A 25,999-nucleotide genomic window follows, 5' to 3' on the forward strand; every position below is an offset into this window, starting at 1 on the left:
GAGAATAGTTTGACATAGATAGATAGATAGATAGATAGATAGATAGATAGATAGATAGATAGATAGATAGATAGATAGATAGATGATAGATGATAGATAGATAGATAGATAGATAGATAGATAGATAGATAGATGATAGATAGATAGATGATGGATGATAGATAGATAGATAGATAGATAGATAGATAGATAGATAGATAGATAGATAAGGAAGGGAGAAAGAAAGAAAGAAAGAAAGAAAGAAAGAAAGAAAGAAAGAAAGAAAGAAAGAAAGAAAGAAAGAAAGAAAGAAGTGTCTGGGAATGGCCAAAGCAGCATAAGTGATCTCTGGTTTCCAGGAAACTTCTGGGCCTAATAAAAAGTGTAGTGATTTCTTTTAAAGCCCTGAATAAGCACAGCACAAAATGTTAGTCAGTGCCCTTGCCAGTACAGAATCAATCTCTCTGCCTGCCTGCCTGCCTGCCTGCCTGCCTGCCTGCCTGCCTGCCTGCCTGCCTGCCTGCCTGCCTGCCTGCCTGCCTGCCTGCCTGCCTACCTACCTACCTACCTACCTACCCACCCACCCATCTATCAGAAAAAAACTGCTAAAAGTTCTTTCCTATTATGAGATTTTCAAGATTTGGATGAGACAAACAGATTTTCTCTGTAATAGCCCCAACTTCATACCCCACAGCCCAAGAATATTTGAAGTCTCATTGTGTTGCAATTCCATAAACTGGTTAACATAATTTTATTTCAGTGTCCTTTTTGTTCATAGTTAACTGATTGGAGTTTTACTTTCACTTTCTATGCTCACATTTGCTTTCAGTTTTGTTCTGATTTCAGCTATTCACAGTATTATCGTGTTATTTTTGTTGACATTGTGTCCCACTCATACTCCTTTGGGATTGGTATGGATTATAAATACAGTAAAATAAACGGAATAACAGTAATCAATCCAAAGCTGTTTAGGACTTCGTCTAACACCTTGAATATGGATCACTACCAGACTAATAGCTTGGGGCAGATCTTCTTTGATGTAATAGATGGTAATTATTTAAATATTAAATTTTTAAAAAAGTTTATAATTTAGCTCCTGCACTCTATGCTAATTGAAACGTCTGGACTAGTTCCTAGGATATTTCCACAAAAAAAATGCATTACGATAATTCAGTCTTGAAGCGATCACTGCCTAAATCTCTGTATTAAACTTATAATTTATTGCAGGAGGGACTGCTTATAAGGGTCTGATGTACCAACCTAAATTGATAATAGGGATTTATAGCTGTGGAGTCTACCTGAAAGTCACAACACTGGATTCAGGAACACTCAAAACTGTGAATTCCTTCCTTCCGGGCTGATTGCAACTCTATCCGGAGCAGGCAATTCTCTTGCTTCCCAAGCTAAGAATTTTTCTACCACAGCGGTTCGAATTTTATCACGATTTATCATCAACATAAGGACCTCACTACATTCAAGTATCCGTTTAGATTATGCATGGTATTTCCTAATCAGATGTCACAAAGAAGAGAGCTGGTTGTAATCAGCCTCCTTAATGACACCTTGCCCCAAAGTCAATTATTTTTATCACATAACACTGCATACCTGCCCTTTCTTTTGGCTTCCAGCAAAAAAAAAATGAAGCCTTTGACATCCTAACTTTCATCAATCAAGAATAATGGCTGCTCTTGTATTCTCAAACATTCAGCATCAGAAAGGGTGACAGATTGAAATTAATCCAAATATACTTGATATCTCAATGCGTTTTATTAATTCCATTTCCTATGTTTATATCCTGCCTTTTCCTTAAGAGCTCAAGACAATTCATACCTGACTCTCTTTTCATTTTATCTCTATCACCACCCTATGAAGTGAGTTGGGTTGAGAGATTCCAATACGACCTAACTAATTTATTCTGAGTGGTGGTATCATCCCCCTTGAATTTCTGTGGTTGAGGATCAGTGGTGGGTTTCAAATTTTTTTAGAACCTCTTCTGTAGGTGTGGCCTGCTTTGTGGGAGTGGCTTGCTGGCCATGTGACTGGGTGGGAGTGGCTTACCAGCCATGTGACTGGGTGGGCATGGCCAACTTGTAAAATGTGGTGAAACTCACTTAACAACGCTCTTGCTTAGCAACCAAAATGTTGGCTCAGGAACTCTGGCATTTGAAGCACGCAAGTCTTAAAGCTGTCAAGTTACAAGACCCTTGCACCTTTAACCCTTTAGGAAAAAAAAAACCCAGGGGTGTTCAAACTTGACAGCTTTAAGACTTGTGGGTTTCAACTCCCAGAATTCCTCCTCTAGCTCTTCATCTTGATGATGTGTGGACGGGCGGGGGGAGGGAGCTGGAACTGGTTCTAAACAGCACTGTAGATTTGTGGAACCTCTTCTATAGAAGAGGTTAGAACTGGCAGGAACCCAGCCCTGTTGAGGATAAACATTAACCATTGCACCACAAAAGAAAAATGAAATCCTCAAATTTGAGAAAAACGGATTGTTCTGTGAATAAGCAGTACCGAAATTAGTTTCCTCGAGACAGAAAGTCAGTAGGAAACAACATTATTTTAGATAATGTAAATTTATAAATAATAGGCATATTAAGAATAGTCACTTATTGAAACAACAGTAACACCAAAACAAGCTGTGAATTTGGAAAGTCAGGTCAGATTTACTATTCACCACTTAGGATGGATTTACTTGTAAATTGCAAGAAATCAGTAACTTTTCTGTAAATTAAAATAGCATTAACTCTGTAATTGGAAGCCCTTATAAGCAGCTCATTTCACACTGCTTTTAAATTTAAACTTGATTCGCACAAGCTCATTTTCATGCTTCAGGACCCAGGCAAACCAAATATTTCTTGTCAATTAAAATGTATAAAAATAGAAAGAAAATTCAGGCTTTATTTCATAAGGGTAATTTGAGCATTGCCATCTGTGTCACTACTGTGTGCATTTGTTAGCCATTATAATTTTCTGTCTTTAAAAACACACACTCACAGACATACAGACTCCAGAATTGTTTGAATGGATAAGAATAGATAGATTACAACAAATCTACACGCTAGCCTAAAACTCTTTTTTATTTATTACTACATGAATGATAAAAGTTGAGAGTTTTTTTTTTCTTCCAGAGACACTGTTAAATATTATGATCATGCGAAATCAGGATAGCAAGCTTCTCTGTCATGGTCCCCACACCTCTGTAGCACACACACACACACACACACACACACACACACACACACGTTTGTTGGTTTGCTTGTTTGCTTGCTTGATTTATGTGTCGTCCATCTCATCTGTGATGCCCATCTTAAAACATGGCTTTGGTCTCAGGCCTAGGATTGATATGTCTTTCCTTGTGTTTTAATGGATTTTATTTTTAATCCAGCCTGCTTTGTTTGTTGTTGTTAGTTGTGAAGTTGTGTCCAACCCATTGTATCCCCATGGACAACGTTCCTCCAGGCCTTCCTGCCCTCTACCATCCCTCAGAGTCCATTTAAGCTCACGTCTACTGCTTCAGTGACTCCATCCAGCCACCTCATTCTCTGTCGTCCATTCTTCTTTTTCCCAGCATTAGGCTCTTCTCCAGTGAGTCCTTTCTTCTCATTAGGTGGCCAAAGTATTTGAGTTTCACCTTCAGGATCTGGCCTTCTAAAGAGCAGTCAGGTTTGATCTCCTCTAGGACTGACCGGTTTGATCGCCTTGTAGTCCAAGGGACTCGCAGGAGACTTCTCCAGCACCTGCTGGAGAACCTGCTTTGTTTTACCTGCATTTAAAACCTATATAGGTTTTGTTGTAGATAAAACATACTACTACTGTGGTCAAAATAATGTCATGCAAGATTTTTTTTGAGGGACATTTGATTATTTTTATTATTGCTTCAGCATTGTACAAAGTAGATCAAAAGTAAAGATTCAAGAGGTAAGATGCAGTATAGTTTTTTAAAAATACATTGTAAAATGAGGCTTTGTCACACTGGAGGTGATTAATGGACTGAGACTCCACTTTCACACCATGGGTCCTGCTTTGATAATTTTATTGTAAATATTTATTATCTAATGTTTTATCTTATTCCTTTTACTTGGTTGCAAACTGCTTAAAGTCCCCTCTAGATGAGATGGATGGCATATAAGTTTAACAAATAAATAGAATGTTCAATAATTATGGTAACAATTTATTCTTTTTTCTATTGCTATTACCGTCCTGTATTTCTCTTTTCTGATTTGATGCCCGATTTTTTTGGTTGTGTTTGTGTTTTCGGTGTGGTTTTGTTTGATTTATTTTATCTTATTTTGGAGTTCTTCCATTTCCAATGAGTCTAATTGTTGTTTGACTTTGTTTAACTTTTCAGTGCTTTTCAGTGCCTGAATTAATTTTGTAAACTTGTTCTTATTCCTCTCCCTCCCTTCCAGTTGTGATTTCAGTCTATTATGTTCTTTTTTCTGGCTTGGTCTAAGTCTTACAAGATTTCCTCTCATTTAAGCTTCCTTACCTCCCATGAAGTTGTAAGATCTTGAACACTGTTCAGGATGAAATCCAGGTGTGTATTTCTCTCTGATCAGTTCCTGACTTCAAGGGGTCCTGCTGGTGACAGATATATTATTTTTATTGCAATAATGGTACCATACTTCCTGTTTTAGGTATTGTTCTAGTTTCATTTTCTCTTTCCATCTGTATTTCTCCCTGAAGGTGTAACCAGTACTGAATTACTTATTAAGACCTGGTGTTGTCACCCATAAAATTTCTATGGACATTATGTCCTTTTTGAAGTATAACGTATCCTCGGGAGACCTTTGTCTCTTGTACTTTGGAAGAGGAAAAATATGCTAGGATAGCAGTATCTGCCTGCTTGGGAAGTTTCGTTTCCACTTGCAGGCTTTCTCAATCAGTCACATATTGGCCCCTTTAGAAAAGATTATAACATTAAATACTTAAAGTGCTGTGCATGGAACTCTAGGGCGGAGAGTGAAGGTAGAGTATCATAAAACTGTGCTCTTGGGAATTCTGTACTAAGGATGATTGATTTACATTGATCTGCAGTGAGGAAGGGATTGTGGTCTCTTACTGGCCATAGAGTTGTGAATTGTGTAATGGGATATTAATATGGGACTCGAAGTTGATTGATGTTTTGACAGATGGGTTATAGATGATACTGAATCAGTACTGATAAGAGATTTATGTAGGAATTTATTGGTGTTGCTACAGTGGCTAACTGTTGCATTTCATTTTCCTGCTAGTTATAGTAGCCTGCTGATTAAGATTTGATAGTATGGAGATGCCAGGGTCATTGGGACATCCTGTTAGGAAATCTTTGTAGATCAGCCTGGTAATACCACAGGCAAAAAGACCACAATTCTTCTAGAATTCCCAAATGCTTTTTGTTTAAGTCCTGCTAAATTGTTATCTGGGATATAACCTTGTAGATATATAAGGTGTCAGCAGGCATTGCAAAATATAAGAGATCTTCCAGCATTTTTCATATATTGAAAAATAACAGGAATGGGTAAAACACAATAAAATGTTAAAATTCAGGTGACCATTGTTGCAAGGATTTTGGAAAAACAAATGTCATTCAAGTTGGCTTATGCTCTAGTATGCTTTCATGATACAACTGATTCTGAAAGCCAAAACCACAAATAATAAAAACAAAAGTTATTACTAACATTACACAATACATTCCAAGTATTTTATTTACTAAAATCCCTGAAGGCTCGGTTCTGAAGTATATGTGAGGATATATAAAACTCAAAGATTATTAAAACAACTGTATCTAAAGCTTACACCTGTTTCACAAACTTCTTCCAGTTCTTTCTGGGCGCATGTGAATGCACAAATGCTTCATTCCATTTCAGTATGAAACCTTAATTTATAACTAAGAATCATTCTGTTTGGCAATGGATGTAAATAGCAATGATCATTATATACTTATGTATTGTATGTTTATGTTGTATTCATAAAAAAAGTCTCAATTATTAGTAAGTTCTGAAAGAACTTCTGTATTATATAAGGAACTTCTGTATTATATAAACCCCAATTACATAAATGGATGAAGTCTGTCCAGTATTAACGCTGTAAAGTAGTTTTCACCAAGAATGTAAATGACAGAGTCAAAAGATTTCTTCCATTTTGGTTCATTTGAATCAATATTGGAGAAGTGATTTCCTATGATCCAAGGGGCCACAGGCAGGAATATTCTAATCTTGTATTCCTTCTAGAAAGTTGTTCTCTAAAATAAGAGAGCCAGAACAGTGCAAGAAATTATAATTGAAATAGACTGAATTGTTATGTACGTTCTAAAACATGTGACTGCAAGCACAGAAATCTTGGATTCACAGCTGGAAGGCACTATGTTTTCTCTGTTTCTTTGGTGACTTTTAATTAGTGTTGTCAGTGAAATTATTAGCTTTCAAGATATGGTAAACATGGATCTATTATTATTTAATATGATAATCAGGAAATACAAGAAATTATACACAGGGTATGTGTTTTATATATTAATTTATTTTGTGCCTTGAAGTCAGTGTTGAGTCTTGGCAGCTGCCTGGACTAGTCCTAACAATTTTCTTGAGAAGATTTTCAGAAGTGTTTTACCCCCACTTGCTTCCAAGGGCTGACGAAGGGGGACAGAGAGAGAGAGACAGAGACAGAGACTGACTGGTCCAAGGTCACCCCATTCACTTTGATCCTAAAACACGACAAGAACTCATGGCCTCAGCCTGGTGCCTACATGAAACTGGTCCTAAACATTGTTTTCTAGAGAAGCTGAAAGCAGGCAACTCTTGAGAATTTGATTGGCATCCTTCATAGGTACATGTTCCTTCAAAATGTAAAGCTTATTTAGGAGTGGAAGGGCAGACAGACACAGACAGGGAGTGATATTCATTCTTGTGTGGGCTTTTCACAACAGAGAAGAAATCTATGTAATGAAACATACATCTACCCATTTTATCAGAAATTATTCCAAGTTCTGTTGATCATCAGAGACCTTTTGAAGCTACTTCACTTTTAACTTGTGTGAAGACTGGATTATAAAGGCTTAGCCATGATTAACAGTGGTTCTTTACTCACAGAGGAGTGCTTCTTTTTATTCTTTCAAATATTTAATTCTTTCAAATGTTAACTAGCTGTGTTTGTTCTACATGGAATGCAAGACTATGAATGAAAGAACAACTCTTTGATATAATAAATGAAAAGTATGTTTATTAAATGTATCCAGAATAGGGCTGCATAAATTGTAAATTAAAATGAGACAAAAAAGTCCACTTTTTATTTTGTGATGGTGATTGTATTCGATGATGTGGTTGGTGTCTGCAAAAACTTGCTATGCAGTATTATGTCGAAATGTAGATCAGTTTGGTGCCCTCTTGGGTGTACATGCATAAGCAATTCATTTTTTAAATTGGTCTTTTCATTAAGATGTGGTGGCGCAGTGGTTAGAATGCAGTATTGCAGGCTAACTCTGCCCACTGCCTGGAGTTTGGGCTCAAGGGGCTCCTGACGGGGCTCAAGGTTGACTCAGCCTTCCATCCTTCTGAGGTCGGTAAAATGAGGACCCAGATTGTTGGAGGCACTTACAGAATGCTGTAAAAGCACTATGAAGTGGTAGGTAAGTCTTAAGTGCTATTGCTAATTACAATTTATATCCATTTATATTTAAACATTAATGAATGTGCTATCAGATTTATTGTATAAGATTAGCAGGCAATCTTGGAAAGAGGAGCTGCTGCTGTTGCTTCTGCTATTATGCTTTACCTTCTTCAGTTGTGCAGTGTTTACTTTGCTATCAAGTCACACACAAAAAGCCGTCATAACTAGCTTTCATGGAACAATTATCTATCAAAACTGAACAAAAGAAACCCTTTTCCTAACTTTGGAGAATATAACACAATAACAGAGTTGAATGACACCTTGGAGGTCATCGAGTACAACCCCCTTCTCAAGAAGGAGACCCTGTACCATTTTGGACAAATGATTGTCCAGTCTCTTCTTAAAAAATTTCAGTGTCAGAGCACCCACAACCTCTGAATGCAGGCTATATTATTGATTGATTGTTCTCACTGACAGAAAAATTCTACTTGTTTCTAGGTTGAATATCTCCTTAATCAGCTTCCCTCAATTGTTTCTTGGCCTTCGGGTGCTTTGGAAAATAGATTGACCCCCTGTCCTCTCTTTGACAGCCCCTCAAATATTGGAATATTGTTGTCATGTTACCCCTGGTCCTTCTCTTCACTAGACTAGTCATCCCGAGTTTCTGCAACCGTTCTTCATATGTTTTAGTCTTCAAGCTCCTAAATCATCTTTGTTACTCTTCTCTGCACTTTTACTAAAACATATTTCTCAACTTCTTTTTTATAGTGTGATGGCCAAAACTAGTGTGATTTGTCAGCCAGTTACAAATCCATCTGATAATGATACTGTGTATTCCACATTCTTGTAGTTTACCAAGGGGTAGTTGTGGTCTACTTTGTCAAATGCCTTACTGAAATCCAAGTGTACTATGTCCACTGCTTTTCACTGGTCCACTAATTTAGTCACTTTGTCATAAAATAAAATAAGATTTGTCAGGCATGGTCTGCTTTTTCCAAACCCATGTCGGCTTCTGTTTATATCTTGGCTTGCTTCTAGATATTTGCAAATCTGTTACTTGATTATCTTTTCCAGGATCTTCCCAGGTATTGATGTCAGGCTGATTGATTTGTAGTTTCCTGGATCTATCTTTTTCCTTTTTTTCTGAAGACAGGAACCATATCAGGTCTTTTCCAGTGTTGTGGTAGTTCTCCAGCTTTCCAGGATCCTTGAAAGATATAATACAGCAATGGCGAACCTTTTTTGGGTTGCGTGCCATAAGTGGGGGGAGCGCAGGGGAGTCGTGTGCGGACGTGCTGTACCCATAATGCAATGTGTGACCCCCCCAGTGTGCATGCGCGCACTACAGGCGCTCTCCCCCCATTTTTACATGCTTTTTTTGCCCTCCCCAGGCTCCAGAGGCTTTATAGGAGCCTGGGGAGGGCGAAAACAGCCTCCCCCACCGCCCCGTACGCCCTTAACTCACTTCCGGTTTGCTCGGAGGGTCGTTTTGAGCGCTCCAAAGGCTTCAGGGACCATCCGGAGGCTTCCCTGATGCCTTCGGAGCGCTCAAAACGATCCTCCGAGCAAACCGGAAGTCACTTCCTGTTTGCTCGGAAGATCGTTTTAAGCGCTCCAAAGGCTTCAGGGACCGTCCGGAGGCTTCCCTGAAGCCTTCGGAACGCTTAAAATGACTTTCTGGTTTGCTCAGAGGGTCGTTTTGAGCGCTCCGAAGGCGTCAGGGAAGCTCATGAAGCCTCCGAGATCTCCGGGGGGGGGAGGCTCTTTTCGTCCTCCCCAGGCTCCTATAAAGCCTTTGGAGCCTGGGGAGGGCGAAAAATGGCTTTAAAAAAGGGTGAACACAGATGGCCAGCGTGCGCATGTGCGCTGGCCAGCTGACAGGGCAGCACCTTGTGTGCCCTGACAAATGGTTCTGTGTGCCATCACTGATATAATACAATGGTTCTGTGATCATATCTGCCAGTTCCTTCAGAACTCTGGGATGTAATCCGTCAGGTGCTGATGATTTGAATGTGTCTAGAGTGGACAGGTGTTCAATATCATGAAGCCATCTCAGCGGCCTGCTTTTCTGCCTACTTGATCCTTGCTTTTTAAACAGGTACAAGAAGTTCTTTGTCTTCCTTTTCTTATACAATAAGTAGTGTTGCAGGAGGTAGAGTTTAGCAATATATCTATGACTAGCTTCAGTTACATGTTTTATTAAAACATTGTTTTAACTTTAATGATCATTTTCTAGAGAGAAACAAAATTGTGGGAAAAGTGCATGGTTCTAATTTATTAGGCACTTGGGAGCTGTACTTCTGGGGCAGATGCATTTATTTTATGAGATAGTATCACGTTTCTCTAGCAATCTGGAGGGTGGAATTCCCAAACTGTGTACCATTAAAAAAGAAGATAGTTTTCACTGAGTGCTGCGTTTAAATATTGAGACGCAGATTCCTATCCATAATAACCATTAATGTCCACTGGTGTGGTGGTGGTACGTGGTTGTCCTTTTTTATTTGAAACTTACTTGACCTCTTGAATTAGGACAGCAATTTAGTAATCCCGGTATATTTTTTAGGTTCTGGAGTGCTTCTCCTTCACCTATCAGGAAATGCAACTGATAAATTTAATTGGGTGGAGATTAGCAAGTTTAGGTGATATCCTTTCTTTTTAGTTGATCCTTAATCCTTACCTTCTGGCAGGAAACATGCAGGATCAAGGAATATGGAGCGGAACAATCAAGCTTCTTATTAATAAGAAGAGAAACTATCTCTGCCAGGTCATATTGTGATCAGAGTAGAAAGAAAGGACAGAGAAAAGGCCTTTTTCTTTTGCACTTTGGCTATTCTTGCCATCTTCATGCAAATAAGGGCCATGAATCTCTGATTGCATTTCCGTAACATAGAAGTGAATACAATTATGTTTAAAAGGTAAGTGTATATAAGTTCTTCCTCTTTTTTTTTGCCCCATATTTATTCCAATAAAACATTGCTAATGAGATGATTTCAGTCTCGTCCATAGCAACTAGACAAATCATAAGACCATTTTTCATTTTTTTCCCAGTGTCCACTTAAAGCATCCTGGTCATATCAACCTATGCCAGAGGTTGTATACACACTAACAAAAAAGATGGGAATGTACGGTGGTTTCTGTATAGCTTTGAAGGTCATCTTCAAAACCACATATCACTGTGTGACAAGGTATAGGTTACTTGGAGGAAAGCTGTCAAAACTCTGTAAATAATGGACCAATTTGGATACATTATATACCAGAACAAAGAAACTGTTCTTCTAAACATATCCCAGTAGCATAAGTCTATCTTCTTTGATAGGTCTCATGTTAGCAGAATTTGAACAAGGGAACTAGAAATTATCGCAAAATATAGTTCCCGACCACTTTTGCCTGGAAGAAGAGGCATTGATTTCAAAATTGGTTTGAAATTGTACTAATGCTTGCAATTAGGCTGTTGTTCCTACATAGTCTGTCCAAGTGATAACCAACTGCTGACTGTACCTTTATAAGAGCTAAACATGATTGCAAACATTTATACCCTACCTTCTCTTCCCCACCCCCCTTTATGGAGATGTGTTTTTCTCCCTGCTAAAGAACATAAATAATGAACCGGACATAGCACATGAAGGCATACCGACTCTGCAAAATTTTGCTCATTTCGTTTACGGTGCTATGTGTAGATGTATTGGTGGTTGGATTTGTCTTACGTAGAGTGTTATTCTCTATGAAAGATAAAGCAAAGAATACTAATTCGCCACCTTCTCTAATCTTAGGAAAAGGATAGAGTTTTCCTTTCTCCAAAATTCTGATTTGCCTATTTGAACTGACCCGGGTAGGATGGAGACCATCTAGCATTGGAGGAGATTCAACCAGAACCTTATTTCTTTTTACCTTCCTAAGTTAGAAACTAACTCTTGTTTTGGGAGAAGCAGCACCTGTCTTAAGAGCTCAACTCAAAAAGATTCTTCCAAGTTGCCTCCTTTTGTGCCACCATCTGTACATTTTTCTTTTATTCTATTCTGTCCAGTTCAGGGGTGGGTTGCTGCCGGCATTATTGCTGGTTTGGCGTGCAAAACTTTTTGTGACAAATTTCACATGTGTGTGCATTTGCAACTAAAAAGATCTGCACATGCGCAAAAGGTTAGAAGAGTGAGAAAAATTACATTTCTGCAGTGAAAATTGTTCTGCACATGTGCTGAATCGAAAATCAAGATGGCGCCGCCATAGGAGAACCAGTTCAGGGGGGTGGCTGGCCTGGGTCGCTGCCGCTTCCAGCAACCCAGGCCGCCAAGTTACTATTGCTTTGAGTGAACCAGTCCAAACTGGTATGAACCCACCAGGTCAAGTTCTTGGAGACGGTCTCAACAAGTTTGTCTCGAGTAGGATTTTTACCGACAAAGGTTAAGGATTTGTATTTAAAACCAAATAGAAAAAAAAGTGTTTTAAAAGCAGGCTTTATTTGTAACAGTAGTTCCTTTCTTTCCTGTGTATATACCTAATTTCTAGCTTGTGTCTTTCGAAGTTCACAAGGCAGGTTGATTTCTAGTGTAATATTGGTGGCAAAATAAGAAAGGACAGAGGAGGTAACAGAGAAGGGAACTCGCTAATGCAAAAGCAATGTACTGAAAGTCACTTTTATTTCTTATTTATAATCTACACGCACACTCTGGATAATAGATGACAATGTTCATTCAGTATTTTAACTTCAAAGCGGAGAGAAGGCATGGATGACAGAACTGGGAGCTGGAACATAAAGATACTAACAACAAGAAGGAAAATGCCTGTTTACTGGATTGCATTTGTTAGCACGCTGTCTTCAGAGATTGCTCCCCCAGGAATAACAAGAATATGTGCTGCAAGAACAATGATTTAACATCTGAAAATGGTACTTAAAGACTTTTCTGTCTGGTAGTAACGTGATGAAGGCTTCTGAATGGAATCTGGGGACTTCATTCCTTCTGTTTATCTATGTCTCTCTGGCTTTAGTCAGGAGTAATTGCATATTTAACCCCTTAAATAGATATAACCCTCTTAGTGCCAAACACTTCCCCCTTCCTTTTGGTGCCACATCTGCTTATGTTACAGAACAGCTGTGCTGTCTGAATCCCTGCCAAAAAGAAAGAAATAATTTGAAAAGTCAAAAGAATTGAAGTTCTTGCCAGGGTTCCACCTAGTCTTTTCAGAGTGGAGAAGGACACATTTGACTAGGGCTAATGAGAGCTACAAAATGGATTCAGAATGAAAAAATGTAAAAGCCCCTTAATCCGAAGATGGTTACTCCAAATCAGCAGTGTAAATTTGCTGCTTGTCTCAGTAGTTTGGTGCTTTGGAGCTTTCTCAATTAGCTCCTGTTCACAGGGCTGGCTTAGGCAGGACAAATATTGTATAATTACATCAAAAGCCAGCATTTTTCCAAGATGGAAAGACATATGTGTTCTTAGACAGAGTGTATGTTTGAAGTGAAAACTCCATCCAGTTGAAATTAAAGGTACTCTTGAGGAAAACGTGAGAGCCAAACTGTTTTAATAGTTTATGGTATTTAAATTGATACCAGTGGGGTTGTTTTATTTTAATCACCGAGGTTTCAAAACTAGGCACTTGTCTACATAGCTCCTTTTGGCAAGTTTAACTCATTCATACAGTAGGAGCTATTGTAAAGGAGGCCATCCCAGCCTGCAGGAATCAAAATTAAAAGTATTTGCAATCTGTTGTCAACATAACCACATCTCATTAACTTGAAAAAAAGGAAACTTTTTGCCTACAAGCTTGATTTGATTAAGAATGATCAAATATTAGGCTTGTAATGAAGAAAGACTAGAGGAAAAAGAATGTCTTTGTGATCTGTATCACAGAGCATTTTCAGCTTGTTTTTAATAGCTATATAAGATTTATGTTTTGACAAACATAACCTGGGGGGAGGGAGGTAACAAATAGACATATGGATTTGAAAATAATCTCTTGATTTTATTTTACATTCTGACATGTTAACTGTGAAGTTTGCCAGAAACAAATAAGATTTCCCTGTGTTTTCTTTCATTAAGAGGGCTGAATTAATTAGCATAGTAGTAACCCAATGAATGATTGAAGTTTAAGTAGGGGAAATCAGTTTTGTCTTACACTTATCTACCCTTTTCTCCCTTCATCTGCTAAATGGGAATGAACTTCAAATTTATATTATGCATTTGTTTTATTCTTTCAACTAAATATGATGAAATAGGTTGTAAAATTGTGCATGAAGTCAATCAAAATAGGAAGCTGACTTCTTCTCTTGGCCATTTATTAAAGAGATTATTGGTTCAATTAAATATCTATGAGCAAAATTCCTTTGGGTAATAATTAAGATGGTTCCATTGTGTTGTATTTTCTAAGAATAGTATGTTACGGCTTTTTACGTTTCACATTAAAACAGAAGTTGATGATATATCTCAGTGTGAACTCTGGTGCAAATCCTTTAAAGGGAGCTGTTAAACAAAAGAAGACTGTGTGTTTGTGTGGTGTGTGTGTATGTTTGTGTGTGTGCTCTTATGCTTCTTTGAGAACATGTGCAGCATTTTAGAAAAGTCACATGAGCCTTGAATGTAAGTAACTGGTTTTTGCATTAGGTACTCCCTGGAGGTAGCAGAAAAATATCATGTCCCTGCATGAAATGCGAATGTGAAATCTACCAGAAAGAAATATTTATGACCATTTTATGCTTGATTAGACTTGGATGACATCTGTTAGAAGACAGGGACTGGACAAAGAGAGAGACGCTTGAGGGCAAATGTTAACAGAGTTGTTTAGATGATGCTGGGGCAGAAGCCTCCATTTACTGCCAGGCAAAACATAGGAATTGTGTTAGCAAAGAGCACAGCTGACAAGAATTCACTCTGATGGAGATACTGTCTGCTGTTTAGCAGGAACAGTAAAACGCAGCTGCTGATATTCCCCACACTACTGCAATTTATAGCTGGGTATTTCAACTGCAAACAGAGATTACTGTAACTTTTCAGGAGCAGATACATTGACTTCGACATCAATCCACTTTTTAAAACTTTTATTATGTATGTATTTTTAAAGAAGAGGTGCAGATGTTCATATTCTGAAGGGATAGTTTTCATGGAGGTAAGGTACATGTTGAAGTGTTAATCTTTTTTTGGCAAATCTGCTTGAGACCCACAGCACTGAAATTTCCCTTGTAATTGTTCCCATTTTGTTACTTTAGGCCAAAACCTCATCCTTTTTCCACCTAGCCTGTGACCTTAATGCTTTCCTGTGAAAGAGACCAAGGTGGATTTGACTTTTGAGTGGGGGAAAGAAGAAGCCAGGTTATAACCATATAATTTAGATACATAGATTGCATTTTGTCATCAAAGTAATTTACTGGCATGGTTCCCAAGAAATCAGATTGAAACTGGATTCAGTTATTCAAGCTTTTGACTCTGTAATGTAAAATCGTACAAGTATACAGTAGGTGACCTGTTTGTGATTAAAGCAAGCCATGTAAACCTTGTTTGTACTCATGTTTCTCTTACTTTTTTTAGACAAAGATTGTCACCTGTCCAAGTACTCTGACTCTCTCCCCAATCTATTCATCCTTTTTTCCTTCCAATTCTTGATCCTTTCCTTTCTTGTTCTCTTCTCGTAAAATTGCTCTGTCTGAAGTGCTGATGGGAAACGTGAATTTGTTTTTGTTTGCAGCAATTCTGTTGTTTTGATTCTGTCTGTGCTTTATGGAAAACAGTACGTCACTTGGAGGGGGTGTTTTGTCTACTGGCCATTTGGCTACTGCATATATATATATATATTTCTCATACTTATCACATGATGACAAGGGAACCCAAATGGCATCATTTTTCCGTTTGGGGTTGCGCTGGATTTGTGTTTAATAATAGTGAAAAGAAAACACAAGTTCATAAATGTAACTGTTTTTGTACTGCTTTCTTGCTGAAAGATGACTCCAAGGCTTTCCATCATATATGCTCCGGCTATGATTAAGAGTTGTTTAGGCCAAGATCAGAGGAAATTGTAGCCTTTTCTCTCTTTCTCTTACAAACTGATACAAAAGATAGCATACATTTTACACGTGATTGGAAAAGTAGTAATTTAAGTAGAAAAGCCCATAAAAAGACTGCAAACCATTTTAACATCATTGGGGTGATTAGTTTATAGTATTTTTCCCTGGATCTAGGCTACATGAGTCATAAACTACACAATAATTGCACTTTAATTAATATATATATATATATATATATATATATATATATATATATATATATATATATATATATATATATATATATATATATATATATATATATATATATATATATATATATATATATATAATGTATTTTTGAGTTGTAAACATAATACGATATTTCTTAGAACCTTTATCTAAAAACTCATTTGGTTTGTTTATTTTAAGCTACACTGCGTTTGTTTGGAACTGCAGCGTTCCACTAAGACTAAATAATTTTTAAATGGTGATACACACACACACACACACACACACACACACACACACACACATCCATTGGCTCCCATTAAAGATTTTACAAGTAAAAGAAAAGTCCAAGAAAAAGATTGCACTTCAGATTAAAATAATCTTAAACACCATCAAGACAGTAACAGAGCTAAAAGCTATGGTCAAAATAACGATAGGTACTGTGTCTCTCTCTGTGTGTAAATTCTTTAATTGCATTTAAACATTAACATAGTTCCATTGGTCTTGTAGTAGGAATTGGGTAGGAAGAGAATAGACTTCTGTAACTATCAAAACTCATAATAATTTAATAGGTATTATTGTCTTTTGGGTAACCATTTTTATTTTGAAGATAACATTCATAAGTGCACAACAATATGTACGTATACCAAACAGGTTTGTCATTCATTAATAGAAAATAGATGCACAGAATTTGTTCCTCCTGTTTGAATTTCTGAAGAGGATGATACAGATGTATTAAAATACTGTTCTCTATCCCCTCGCTTTTAAATAAACACCTTTTTTTAAAAAAATGTTGTGTGCATAGATATGTACAATCAACAAATGTATCCAGAGCTGTTAGAAAGGGCCAGCTATACCCCCTCCTCCTTTTCTCTGTTCTGTCTTTATCACTTTGCTCATTTCCACATAATAACATCTTCATCTGAAATTGCTATGGCACAGGGGAACTGCATTTGTTGATCAAATTTGGCTGGCTAACACTGTGATCTTGTATCCTGAAGTGCGGAGATGTGCCTGGAATATGCATGTACAGAGCTGGCCTCTTGATTGATTGATTCTGCCTGTCACAGAACAAGATAACTGGATCAGTAAATACCCTGTGCACTTCAACTTCATCTACACAATCAAAAGTGAGGGCATCGTGGGGCTGAAAAATACCGAGGCATGATGGGAGTATATGCATTTGTCAATGATAGCGAGACACTTACCAATGAGGGAAATTCGTTCTGCGGTATACACATGAGCAATAGTAAGCATTATACTAATTCTAAAGGTTTGCCAGATGTCTAATCAGGTCCTGCTTTTCTCCCTGTTCCTCTGCCTTGAGCCATTACTAGTTTAACACTGTTGGTATCAGGTTTTTTGGGCTAAACAGTTACTTTGCAGTGTAAAATAAAATTAGGTGTTTGAGGTAGTTTTGTAGTTAATTACATGCTATTGATTAAGCAAGTTTGCAGTACTGTATTAAGTTTTATATTTAAATACTGACTAATATTTAAATATAAATGTTCTTTCTTTCTCTTTCTGTGTAAGAGAAACTTTGGACCAGTTCTTTTCTCTTAGGTTTGTCTACTTCCTCTTCAGTGGTGGGATTCAAAAAATTTTATTACCGGTTCTGTGGGCGTAGCTTGGTTGGCATGACATGGCTTTGTAGGTGTGGCTTGGTGGCGTGGCAGGGAAAGGATACTGTCAAATTGCCATTCCCACCCCACTGTAGGGAATGGTTACTGCAAAATCCCCATTCTCTCCCGATCAGCGGGGACTCAGGAGCAGATGATAGATTGGGGCGGGGCCAGTCAGAGGTGGCATTTACCGGTTCTCCGAACTACTCAATTTCCACTACCGTTTCTCCAGAACTGGTCAGAATCTGCTGAATACCACCTCTGTTCCTCTTGGTCTTGTCAGCAGAAAAGAAAAAACTGTAGTGCAGATGACAGTTTAATTAAGGCAAATTCTTTGACCACCACCTACTTTTCTCCATGTCTTTTTAAGGGACATTCTGAAAGGATATTTGGTTTTTAATAAACCTTCAGCAAAGTGAGAAAAGAAAGAGTCCAGCTGAACAAGTTCTGGGTTGCTTGCCAGATAATTTAGATTCTTTTTCTTCAGGGATTCTGTAGGACGGTTAGTGTTAAATACAAAATAGAGTCAGCTGTCGTTACTATTGGGATGAGAGAACACTAAGAACATCCAAGATACTAGATACTAGACTGTGGGGTCAACCCCTCCCCTCAAAAAAGCACCTCAAAAGAGGACGGCAAGTGCTTTTTATACAGATATTCCCTTACTTACAACCACAATTGAACCCGAAATTTATGTTGTTAAGTGAAACATTTGGTAAATGAGTTTTGCCCCATTTTACCACCTTTCTTGCCACAGTTATACAATACAATACAATAGCAGAGTTGGAAGGGACCTTGGAGGTCTTCTAGTCCAACCCCCTGCCTAGGCAGGAAACCCTATACCGTTTCAGAAAGATGGCTATCCAACATCTTCTTAAAGACTTCCAGTGTTGGGGCATTCACAACTTCTGGAGGCAAGCTGTTCCACTGATTAATTGTTCTAACTGTCAGGAAGTTTCTCCTCAGTTCTAAGTTGCTTCTCTCCTTGATTAGTTTCCACCCATTGCTTCTTGTTCTACCCTCAGGTGCCTTGGAAAATAGTTTGACTCCCTCTTCTTTGTGGTAACCCCTAAGATATTGGAACACTGCTATCATGTCTCCCCTAGTCCTTCTTTTCATTAAACTGGACATACCCAGTTCCTGCAAACGTTCTTCATATGTTTTAGTCTCCAGTCCCCTAATTATCTTTGTTGCTCTTCTCTGCACTCTTTCTAGAGTCTCCACATCTTTTTTACATCGTGGCGACCAAAACTGAATGCAGTATTCCAAGTGTGGCCTTACCAAGGCATTATAAACTGGTATTAACACTTCACGTGATCTTGATTCTATCCCTCTGTTGATGCAGCCTAGAACTGTGTTGGCTTTTTTGGCAGCTGCTGCACACTGCTGGCTCATATTTAAATGGTTGTCCACTAGGACTCCCAAGATCCCTTTCACAGTTACTAATGTTGAGCAAAGTACCACCTATTCTGTACCTGTGCATTTCATTTTTCTTGCCTAAATGTAGAACGTTACTCTTTTCACCACTGAATTTCATTTTATTAGATAGTGTCCAATGTTCAAGTTTGTCAAGGTCCTTCTGTATCTATAGCCTATCTTCTGGAGGGTTGGCTATTCCTGCCAACTTGGTGTCATCTGCAAATTTGATGAGTTCCCCATTAATTCCCTCATCCAAATCATTGATGAAGATGTTGAAGAGTACTGAGCCCGAAACAGAACCTTGGGGTACTCCACTGCATACCTCCCTCCATGCAGATGCAGTTCCATTGAGGACTACACGTTGAGTGTGGTTGGTCAGTTGTTAAGTGAATCACTGCAGTTGATAAATTAATAACCAGGTTGTAAAATGAATATGGTTTCCCAAGATGTGAGGAGGGCTTTGCTTGTGAGAAGGTAAAGGTGATCACATGACCTTGGGACAAGCAAGGGTCGTAAGTATGAATCAGTTGCCAAGCATCTGAATTTTGATCACATGATCCTGGGGATGCTGCAAAGGGCATAACTGAAAAATAGTCATAAGTCACATTTTTCAGTGCCATTATTACATTGAATAGTCACTAAACAAAATATTGTAAACTAAAATAGCAATAAATATTATTAAAAGATAAATGTTTGGACTTAGGAACTCTTAGAAGGAAGCCATGATTGAAAGGTGTCCAGATTCATAGTGGCGTAGAGCTCCTCTGCTTTTAATATTCATGTTTATTCAGTGTGGTTTATGATCTATCTATGACTTTATGATCTATTTTTGCATTATATTTTTTCTCATCTGCTGTATATGCTAAATTTTCTTTCTGTATTGTCATTGTAATGATTTTACTTGCTTTCACATGTTTGAAATCTGTGAACATATAAAGTGAAAAAGTAAAGCAACAAACAAATGGTTCTGCCCGTATTTTTAATAAAGTAGAGCAAGGATAGGCAGCATGCTACCCAGAACTACTACACGAGTTAATGGTATGTAATAACAAAATATGAGACACATAATCACAAACAGGTGAAAGACATCGCTACATTTCTCAAATATAGATAGTTATCAAATTCACAATTATAACATATTCTGTTCTGATTTGACAAAGGTTTCGAGGATGGGTGGCAAGTTCACAACTTTTTTTGATCATTCTATACCATGGTTATCAAATCGCGTCACATGATGTATCATGATGTTTTTTGCCTTTGCAGAGCCAGGTGGGCGTGGCCTGCACATGATACATCCAGCCCGCGGGCTGTCAGTTTAACGGGCCTGTTCTATACTTACTGATTTTGGTGGTGGTTCTTTTTATCTAAATATTTCTGTGAAGAATGACCTATAGCTAGTATTTAGTTTTACATCCATACATATAAATAATGATCTCAACAGATCTCAATTAATGCCTTCTTCCTTGTTGTCTGTAACACTTTGAAATACGAGGTTAGCTACTGTAGACAAGTCTCAACATATCCAGCTTGACCATCAGAGTTAATAACTAGCCACATTCCTTGATGATTCTGTTGAGAGTGGAAACCAAACAGCAGGGTTTGCTATGCAAGAGCGTTAATAAAATTTTCATTGCTGGAGGAAAGCTTATATACAGTAGTCTGTTTGTCCTGCATTTCAACCACCCAGGTCAGAGCCAAAAAAGCAATTGTCTACTCCATATTTCAAACAGATGCTGAAGGGTAGAAAAGATGTCTAGGATTCACAGCCCGAGAAGACTGCTTCTTTGAAAACGTTGCTGCTGACTTGTTTGTCAAGTCCTTTGCGGGTGTTTAACATTTATTTAGCCTGCAAATCATTACAAGTTCAAATTTTTGTTGAATTATTGAAGTCTGGTAAACATGTAATTGCGGAGTGCATAACATTGATTCCTTTAGCAGATCTAATAATTTAACAGTTATCCATTTTAAAAGGATAACTTTATTCAAACAATGGATTCATGGTCCGGAGCGAGCATAATTTTAGCGTGCTCATTATTTTTAAGACCGTTCACCTGAAGTCACTAAGAAAATCAATATAAATGGTGACTCTTTTAGCTATTTCCTTTTCCCTCCCCTTACTGATACCAAGAGAAGGGTTGTTTTCTCAGGTTTCCATCAGCTACCTGTATAATAGTAAACTTAAGATGAATCTTTGGTCAATTTCTATAATACAGCCTGTGTGCTATAAAGACCTTGGTAACATGTGCCAGTCCCATCTCTCCTCTCCCATTTTGGCTTCTATTGATGTTATGTCAGGTGTATAGCTGAGAGACAGAGCTTAGCATCAGAAAACGCCATCAACTGTGAATGAAATAAGAATATTAGAAACCACATATGGAACTAACTTTAAAAAAAATAATAACATGGGTAGGGGGAGAGAGGGAAAAGGGTGTCAATTGAAAACCAGCAGGGTGGCAAACCTATCCTACTATAGTAGAAATGCAGAAGCCTCCAGGCCTTTATGGTGATTGGTGACACACTAGAGATATTGTTAAATTGCCTTTTTTATTGGTTCTTGAGTCTCAGGTATTAAAATACAATTCCTGGGAATAAGTGAAGAGGATCTTTATAATCTTTTTGCAGATAAATCCCCCTCCCCCTCCCAAAGATATGGGTGTGGAGAATATTCCATTTAAATTTATGGAGGACTAAATTTAATTTTTTTTTCATCTTCCTTTGAATCTATGACCATAGTACAAGATAGTTGCACTGAAGCAGGATTCAAGGTAGACTGTATGTACATTGTCATAATTTAATCTTGAGGATTCTTGCACTGAGCATGCATATTTTTAAACCACACCTGTGTGTTTCATTTCTGTTTCTTAAATGAAGAACTTGGCATTATCTCTGTTAAATTTTGTTTTGTTATTGTCATCCCATCTCTACAATGTACCTAAAACATTTAAATTTTATTTCTGTCTTCCAGGCTAGCCCATTTGTGTCATCTGCAGATTTGATCAATATTCTCTCTATCTTTTCATCTGAATAATTAAAATGTTTCAGAGTATAGGAATCAAGACTGATGTTTTTGTTGCCCACTGTATATCTATCTCCAGTTTAATGAGGAACCATTGATGAGAATACTTTGAGTACGATTTTCAAGCCTATAGGCATAACATTGGGCCATTTCTGACCATTAGACATTTGCCTGTTCCCTTGCATTTTAAAAGGGTTCAGGTAGTTCAGCAATTTGCTTCAGGTCTTAAGGACATTGTTAATTTGGATCTGTAGATTTAAACTCATTTAATAAGGGGCCCTTGGTGCTCTGTGAGCTTGGTTGTTCTCTTCTAAACTGTAAAAACATCTTGCCTTGTACAAGTGATCTTAAAGCTTTCTGAAATATTCAGAATCAGAACACTCATAAAGTGAACGTATTTATATTTTAGACAAAAATACCTTTCTTCCATTTTATAACTTTGATATTCTTACTTTTGGCACATATATTAATTTTGCACGCAGACAACTTTTTCTTGTGTACTAGATACCTTATCTTTGTATCTAATGTGGAAACAATTTTACAAGCACATATTTGGAAATGAATTTGAAGACTAGTAATAAATATTGGGCCTCTACAAAAGAAAAGCAGTATGGAGTAAAATCTGCAAAGCTTACACACAGCATATGAATGCACTTTATTTAAAATTGGCATGCAGCTTGTCTTGCAATTATTTTCCCCCTGAATAAACATATTCATTATGTTCTGTACTCAGGAAATTCTTCTTTTAAGTAATCAATAAATGTTAACAGTATATTTTATCACAAACTTCATATTTCTGGATGAGTCACAGACTACTAATCATCTACCTGGACATGTGGCAAGTTTTAATTGTACTTTATTTTGACTTTCAGTACTGAAGGGGAAAATGTGCTTCAAAAGTTATGGGTCATATTTTTAACTACCTGTTAATGCAATCAATTATAGACTTATCCATTTTTTAAAGTGTTTGCTGTAGCCAGGATTATTTCTCATGCATTTTATACATTTGCCCTTGGAGTACATTCACTTACCCAAACCTGAAAAATCTTTCCTGGAATTACTACCTACTTCTGTTAGGGGGATACAGGTCCAGTGCGTCATATTTGATTCTAAAAATATCAAGCAGGAGGGGGGGGGAGCTTTTCAAAAAGCCTTTGGAAATAGCCTTTGGAAACCCTTGCAGCTGGCTGCTATATCTGAGTATACATTCACATCTTCATCTGGTTCTTCACATCTACATTGGTTCTTCAGCTTTTCTGACAAAAGTCTTTCCAAGCCTACTTTGATGTGCCAAGACACTGTATAAGCAGAATATAAGTTCTATAACTATGGAGATACAGAACCTTCCCTAATCTATATATATATAAATGGCCGTATGTGTGTATGTTCCAGCATAACTCTGGAACGCCTCGAGCAATTTCAACCAGGCTTGGTACACAGATAACTTACTCTCTGGAAAAAATAATATGGGGGTAAGACACCCCTAAAACCCCTCGGGGCATGTGTTCTTTAAGATACAGCCTGTTGTGCCTTAAAATGGCCTCGACTGTACTGTCGTAAAATGTACAGTAGAGTTGCCATGGTAACGGCTTCACAGTACTCCACAAGGGGCTGTCTCTGGTAAGGAGGAAAATCCAACATTAGAAATTACGCTTGGTCCGGACATTTTCTCCCTATAAATAAATACCAAGGCAATGCTGAGTTATCAGCTAGTCAATATTATTATTGATAGTTAACAATTATTGTTCAAAATCAGGTTGAGGCAGTAATCTGTGATCACTTGATACACATGAGAATCAGAATGCTTGCGGACATCTTTCTTGGTCCCTGTCACACTTTCTGCCCAATTAGATTTTTAAAGATTTTAAAAAATGAGAAGTTACATTGGAAAATAAACCTGAAGCCAAGGAAGGTAAAAATAAATTTCATTGAAATATAGTTTTAAAATTTAAATTGAGTATCGGTATGTTTTTGAGGCATCGATATAAAAATGACCTCAGCTCAAAGATACCATAAAAAAAATAGCAACTATATTCTGTGAGCATACTTTTTTTCAATCTTATTATTGCCTGGTCGTGTACATGCAAAACACTTAGATAGCCCTTGTCCCTACTTCTGTCTTTAACAACACAAAGACATCACAAGGTCACTGAAGTAGATTGAAGCAAGGAGGATGAGTCCATATAAATGCAAGAGACGGGATAAAAAAAGGGAAGAAAACAAAAAGTGAGCAGAAGATATTCATGTAGTCCTGAGGAAATTTACCATGAGTGCCCTCCACCGAATGTAGAAGGAGAAAACTATCATAGGAACAAGCCATAAAAGGGACCCATCTGGGACTGTTTTAATGAAATTTCTGTCACTTGGATTCTGAATTCAGAGACTCTAAAGTGATAAAGTCACTTTTAAGTGCAGCATCCATCTCTCTCTCTTTCTCTCTCACTCCCTACCTCTGTCATATATAGCTATTTTTTAAATTAATTCATTTTTAATTGACAAATAATTTAAAAACTAAATGATTAGGGAAACTTGAATTTCTTCTCCAGACTTAAGGGAAAACAGGACGAACTGTATATTGAATGTTGCACATTTACAACTGAAATTATTTATTTATTATTATTTTTAGATAATAGATTAGATATACAAGAGACTTGTTGAGATATTTGGTGGTTTTGGGGAAAAAACCCAAAACCAAATCAAAATATGTTTATTAATTAATACTATTTAATGCTAGTTCTATTTTGTGTAGCATATAATACAATACAATACAATAACAGAGTTGGAAGGGACCTCTTCTTTGTGGCAACCCCTGAGATATTGGAACACTGCTATCATGTCTCCCCTAGTCCTTCTTTCTCTTCAACTAAACATACCCAGTTCCTGCAACCGTTCTTCATATGTTTTAGTCTCCAGTCCCCCAATCATCTTTGTTGCTCTTCTCTGCACTCTCTCCAGAGTCTCCACATCTTTTCTACATCGTAGAAAAGTGAATGCAGTATTCCGTGGCCTTACCAAGGCATTATAAAGTGGTATTAACACTTCATGTGATCTTGATTCTATTCCTCTGTTTATGTAGCCTAGATCTGTGTTGGCTTTTTTGGCAGTTGCTGCACACTGCTGGCTCATATTTAAATGGTTGTCCACTAGGACTCCAAGATCCCTCTCACGGTTACTACTATTGAGCAAGGTACCACCTATACTGTATGATATATACTATATCATAAACTATTTATGGAGTAAATTTATGGAACTGTTTGACCTTCTGTCAGCTCTCTCAGGTAAATCAGACAGGAAATACAAATAGATCGTGCTATGTTTTTACTCAATTACAATAATTGTACTGTATTGTAAGGCTACATTAAGTGAATCTGGCAAGTCTGAAACAATAAATCTCCTGCTTTCACTTTTAGCAGCCTGATCAATTAGGATGGGTCCTTTCTAAGTTTCCCTTTCTCTTACCATTAAGGAACAGTGGGTTATTTTCCTTCTAGTCTGAACATACCCTAGGCAGCATCTTTTTCCTAATCCTTCAAGATCATTCCCACATACTATTGCACCTTCTGGTGATTTTATAAATATGTATCTGTTAAATTACTAAATAAAATTTTTAAATCATTACTTAAATTTTAAGTTGTTGTTAGAAGAAAAAAACAATAGAATAAATAGTTGCTCTCGATTATGTAGACCAAGGCTCTCCAAACTTGGCAACTTTTAGATTTGTGGACTTCAACTCCTAGAATTCGTCAGCCAGCATCTGGGAGGTGAAGTCCATAAGTATTAAAATTGCCATTTGGAGTCCCCTGATGTAGGCAGAAGCACCCACATTTTCTATAGTCACGAGGATACCAAAATGGTAACATGTACATAGTGGTGTCATACTGCAAACTCCATCCTTCCATTACAACACTGCATATTACATATGGCAGAGGTCCCCAACCCCTGGTCTGCAACCCTCGGTCTGCAACCCATTGGGAATTACACCATGCAAGTGGAAGGTGGGTGGTCAAAGTTCCATTTGCACACTTGCAGGATTAGGTTGCATGCACGAAACCATCCTTTCCTTACCACCACCTGCCACTGATTCATGGAGCCGGAAAGTTTGGGGACCTCTGCCACATGGCATGAAGTTTATGCCCACAATCTCATGACACAAATGTCATGAGTTCCTCCCCC

At 37.6% G+C, this 25,999-nt stretch overlaps 1 protein-coding gene and 1 long non-coding RNA gene across 15 annotated transcripts in view; one reads left to right on the top strand and one right to left on the bottom strand.

Moving 5' to 3' along the window:
* FOXP1 (forkhead box P1) overlaps positions 1-25,999 on the top strand; it is a 657,906-nt gene that overhangs the window by 431,478 nt on the left and 200,429 nt on the right. The window contains exon 1 of one of the 14 annotated variants that reach the window (XM_081937946.1): positions 14,535-14,667. The exons of the other annotated variants lie outside the window; for them this stretch is intronic. Within the exon in view, the coding sequence (XP_081794072.1) occupies positions 14,605-14,667 (63 nt within the window). The 5' untranslated portion in view covers positions 14,535-14,604. Of the gene's footprint in view, positions 1-14,534; positions 14,668-25,999 lie in introns of those variants that run through there. 14 annotated transcript variants of the gene reach the window in all.
* The window catches only part of LOC309384420, a 34,492-nt gene continuing 25,104 nt past the window's right edge, over positions 16,612-25,999 (bottom strand). Inside the window, exons 3-4 of the long non-coding RNA XR_014174054.1 lie at positions 17,583-17,688; positions 16,612-16,830 (exon numbers count right to left, since the gene is read on the bottom strand). This is a non-coding gene — a long non-coding RNA (uncharacterized lncRNA). The remainder of the gene's footprint in view (positions 16,831-17,582; positions 17,689-25,999) is intronic.

This window comes from Natrix helvetica (genome assembly GCF_964273705.1).
Source record: "Natrix helvetica genome assembly, chromosome: 1".
Classification (NCBI taxonomy): Eukaryota; Metazoa; Chordata; class Lepidosauria; order Squamata; family Natricidae; genus Natrix; species Natrix helvetica.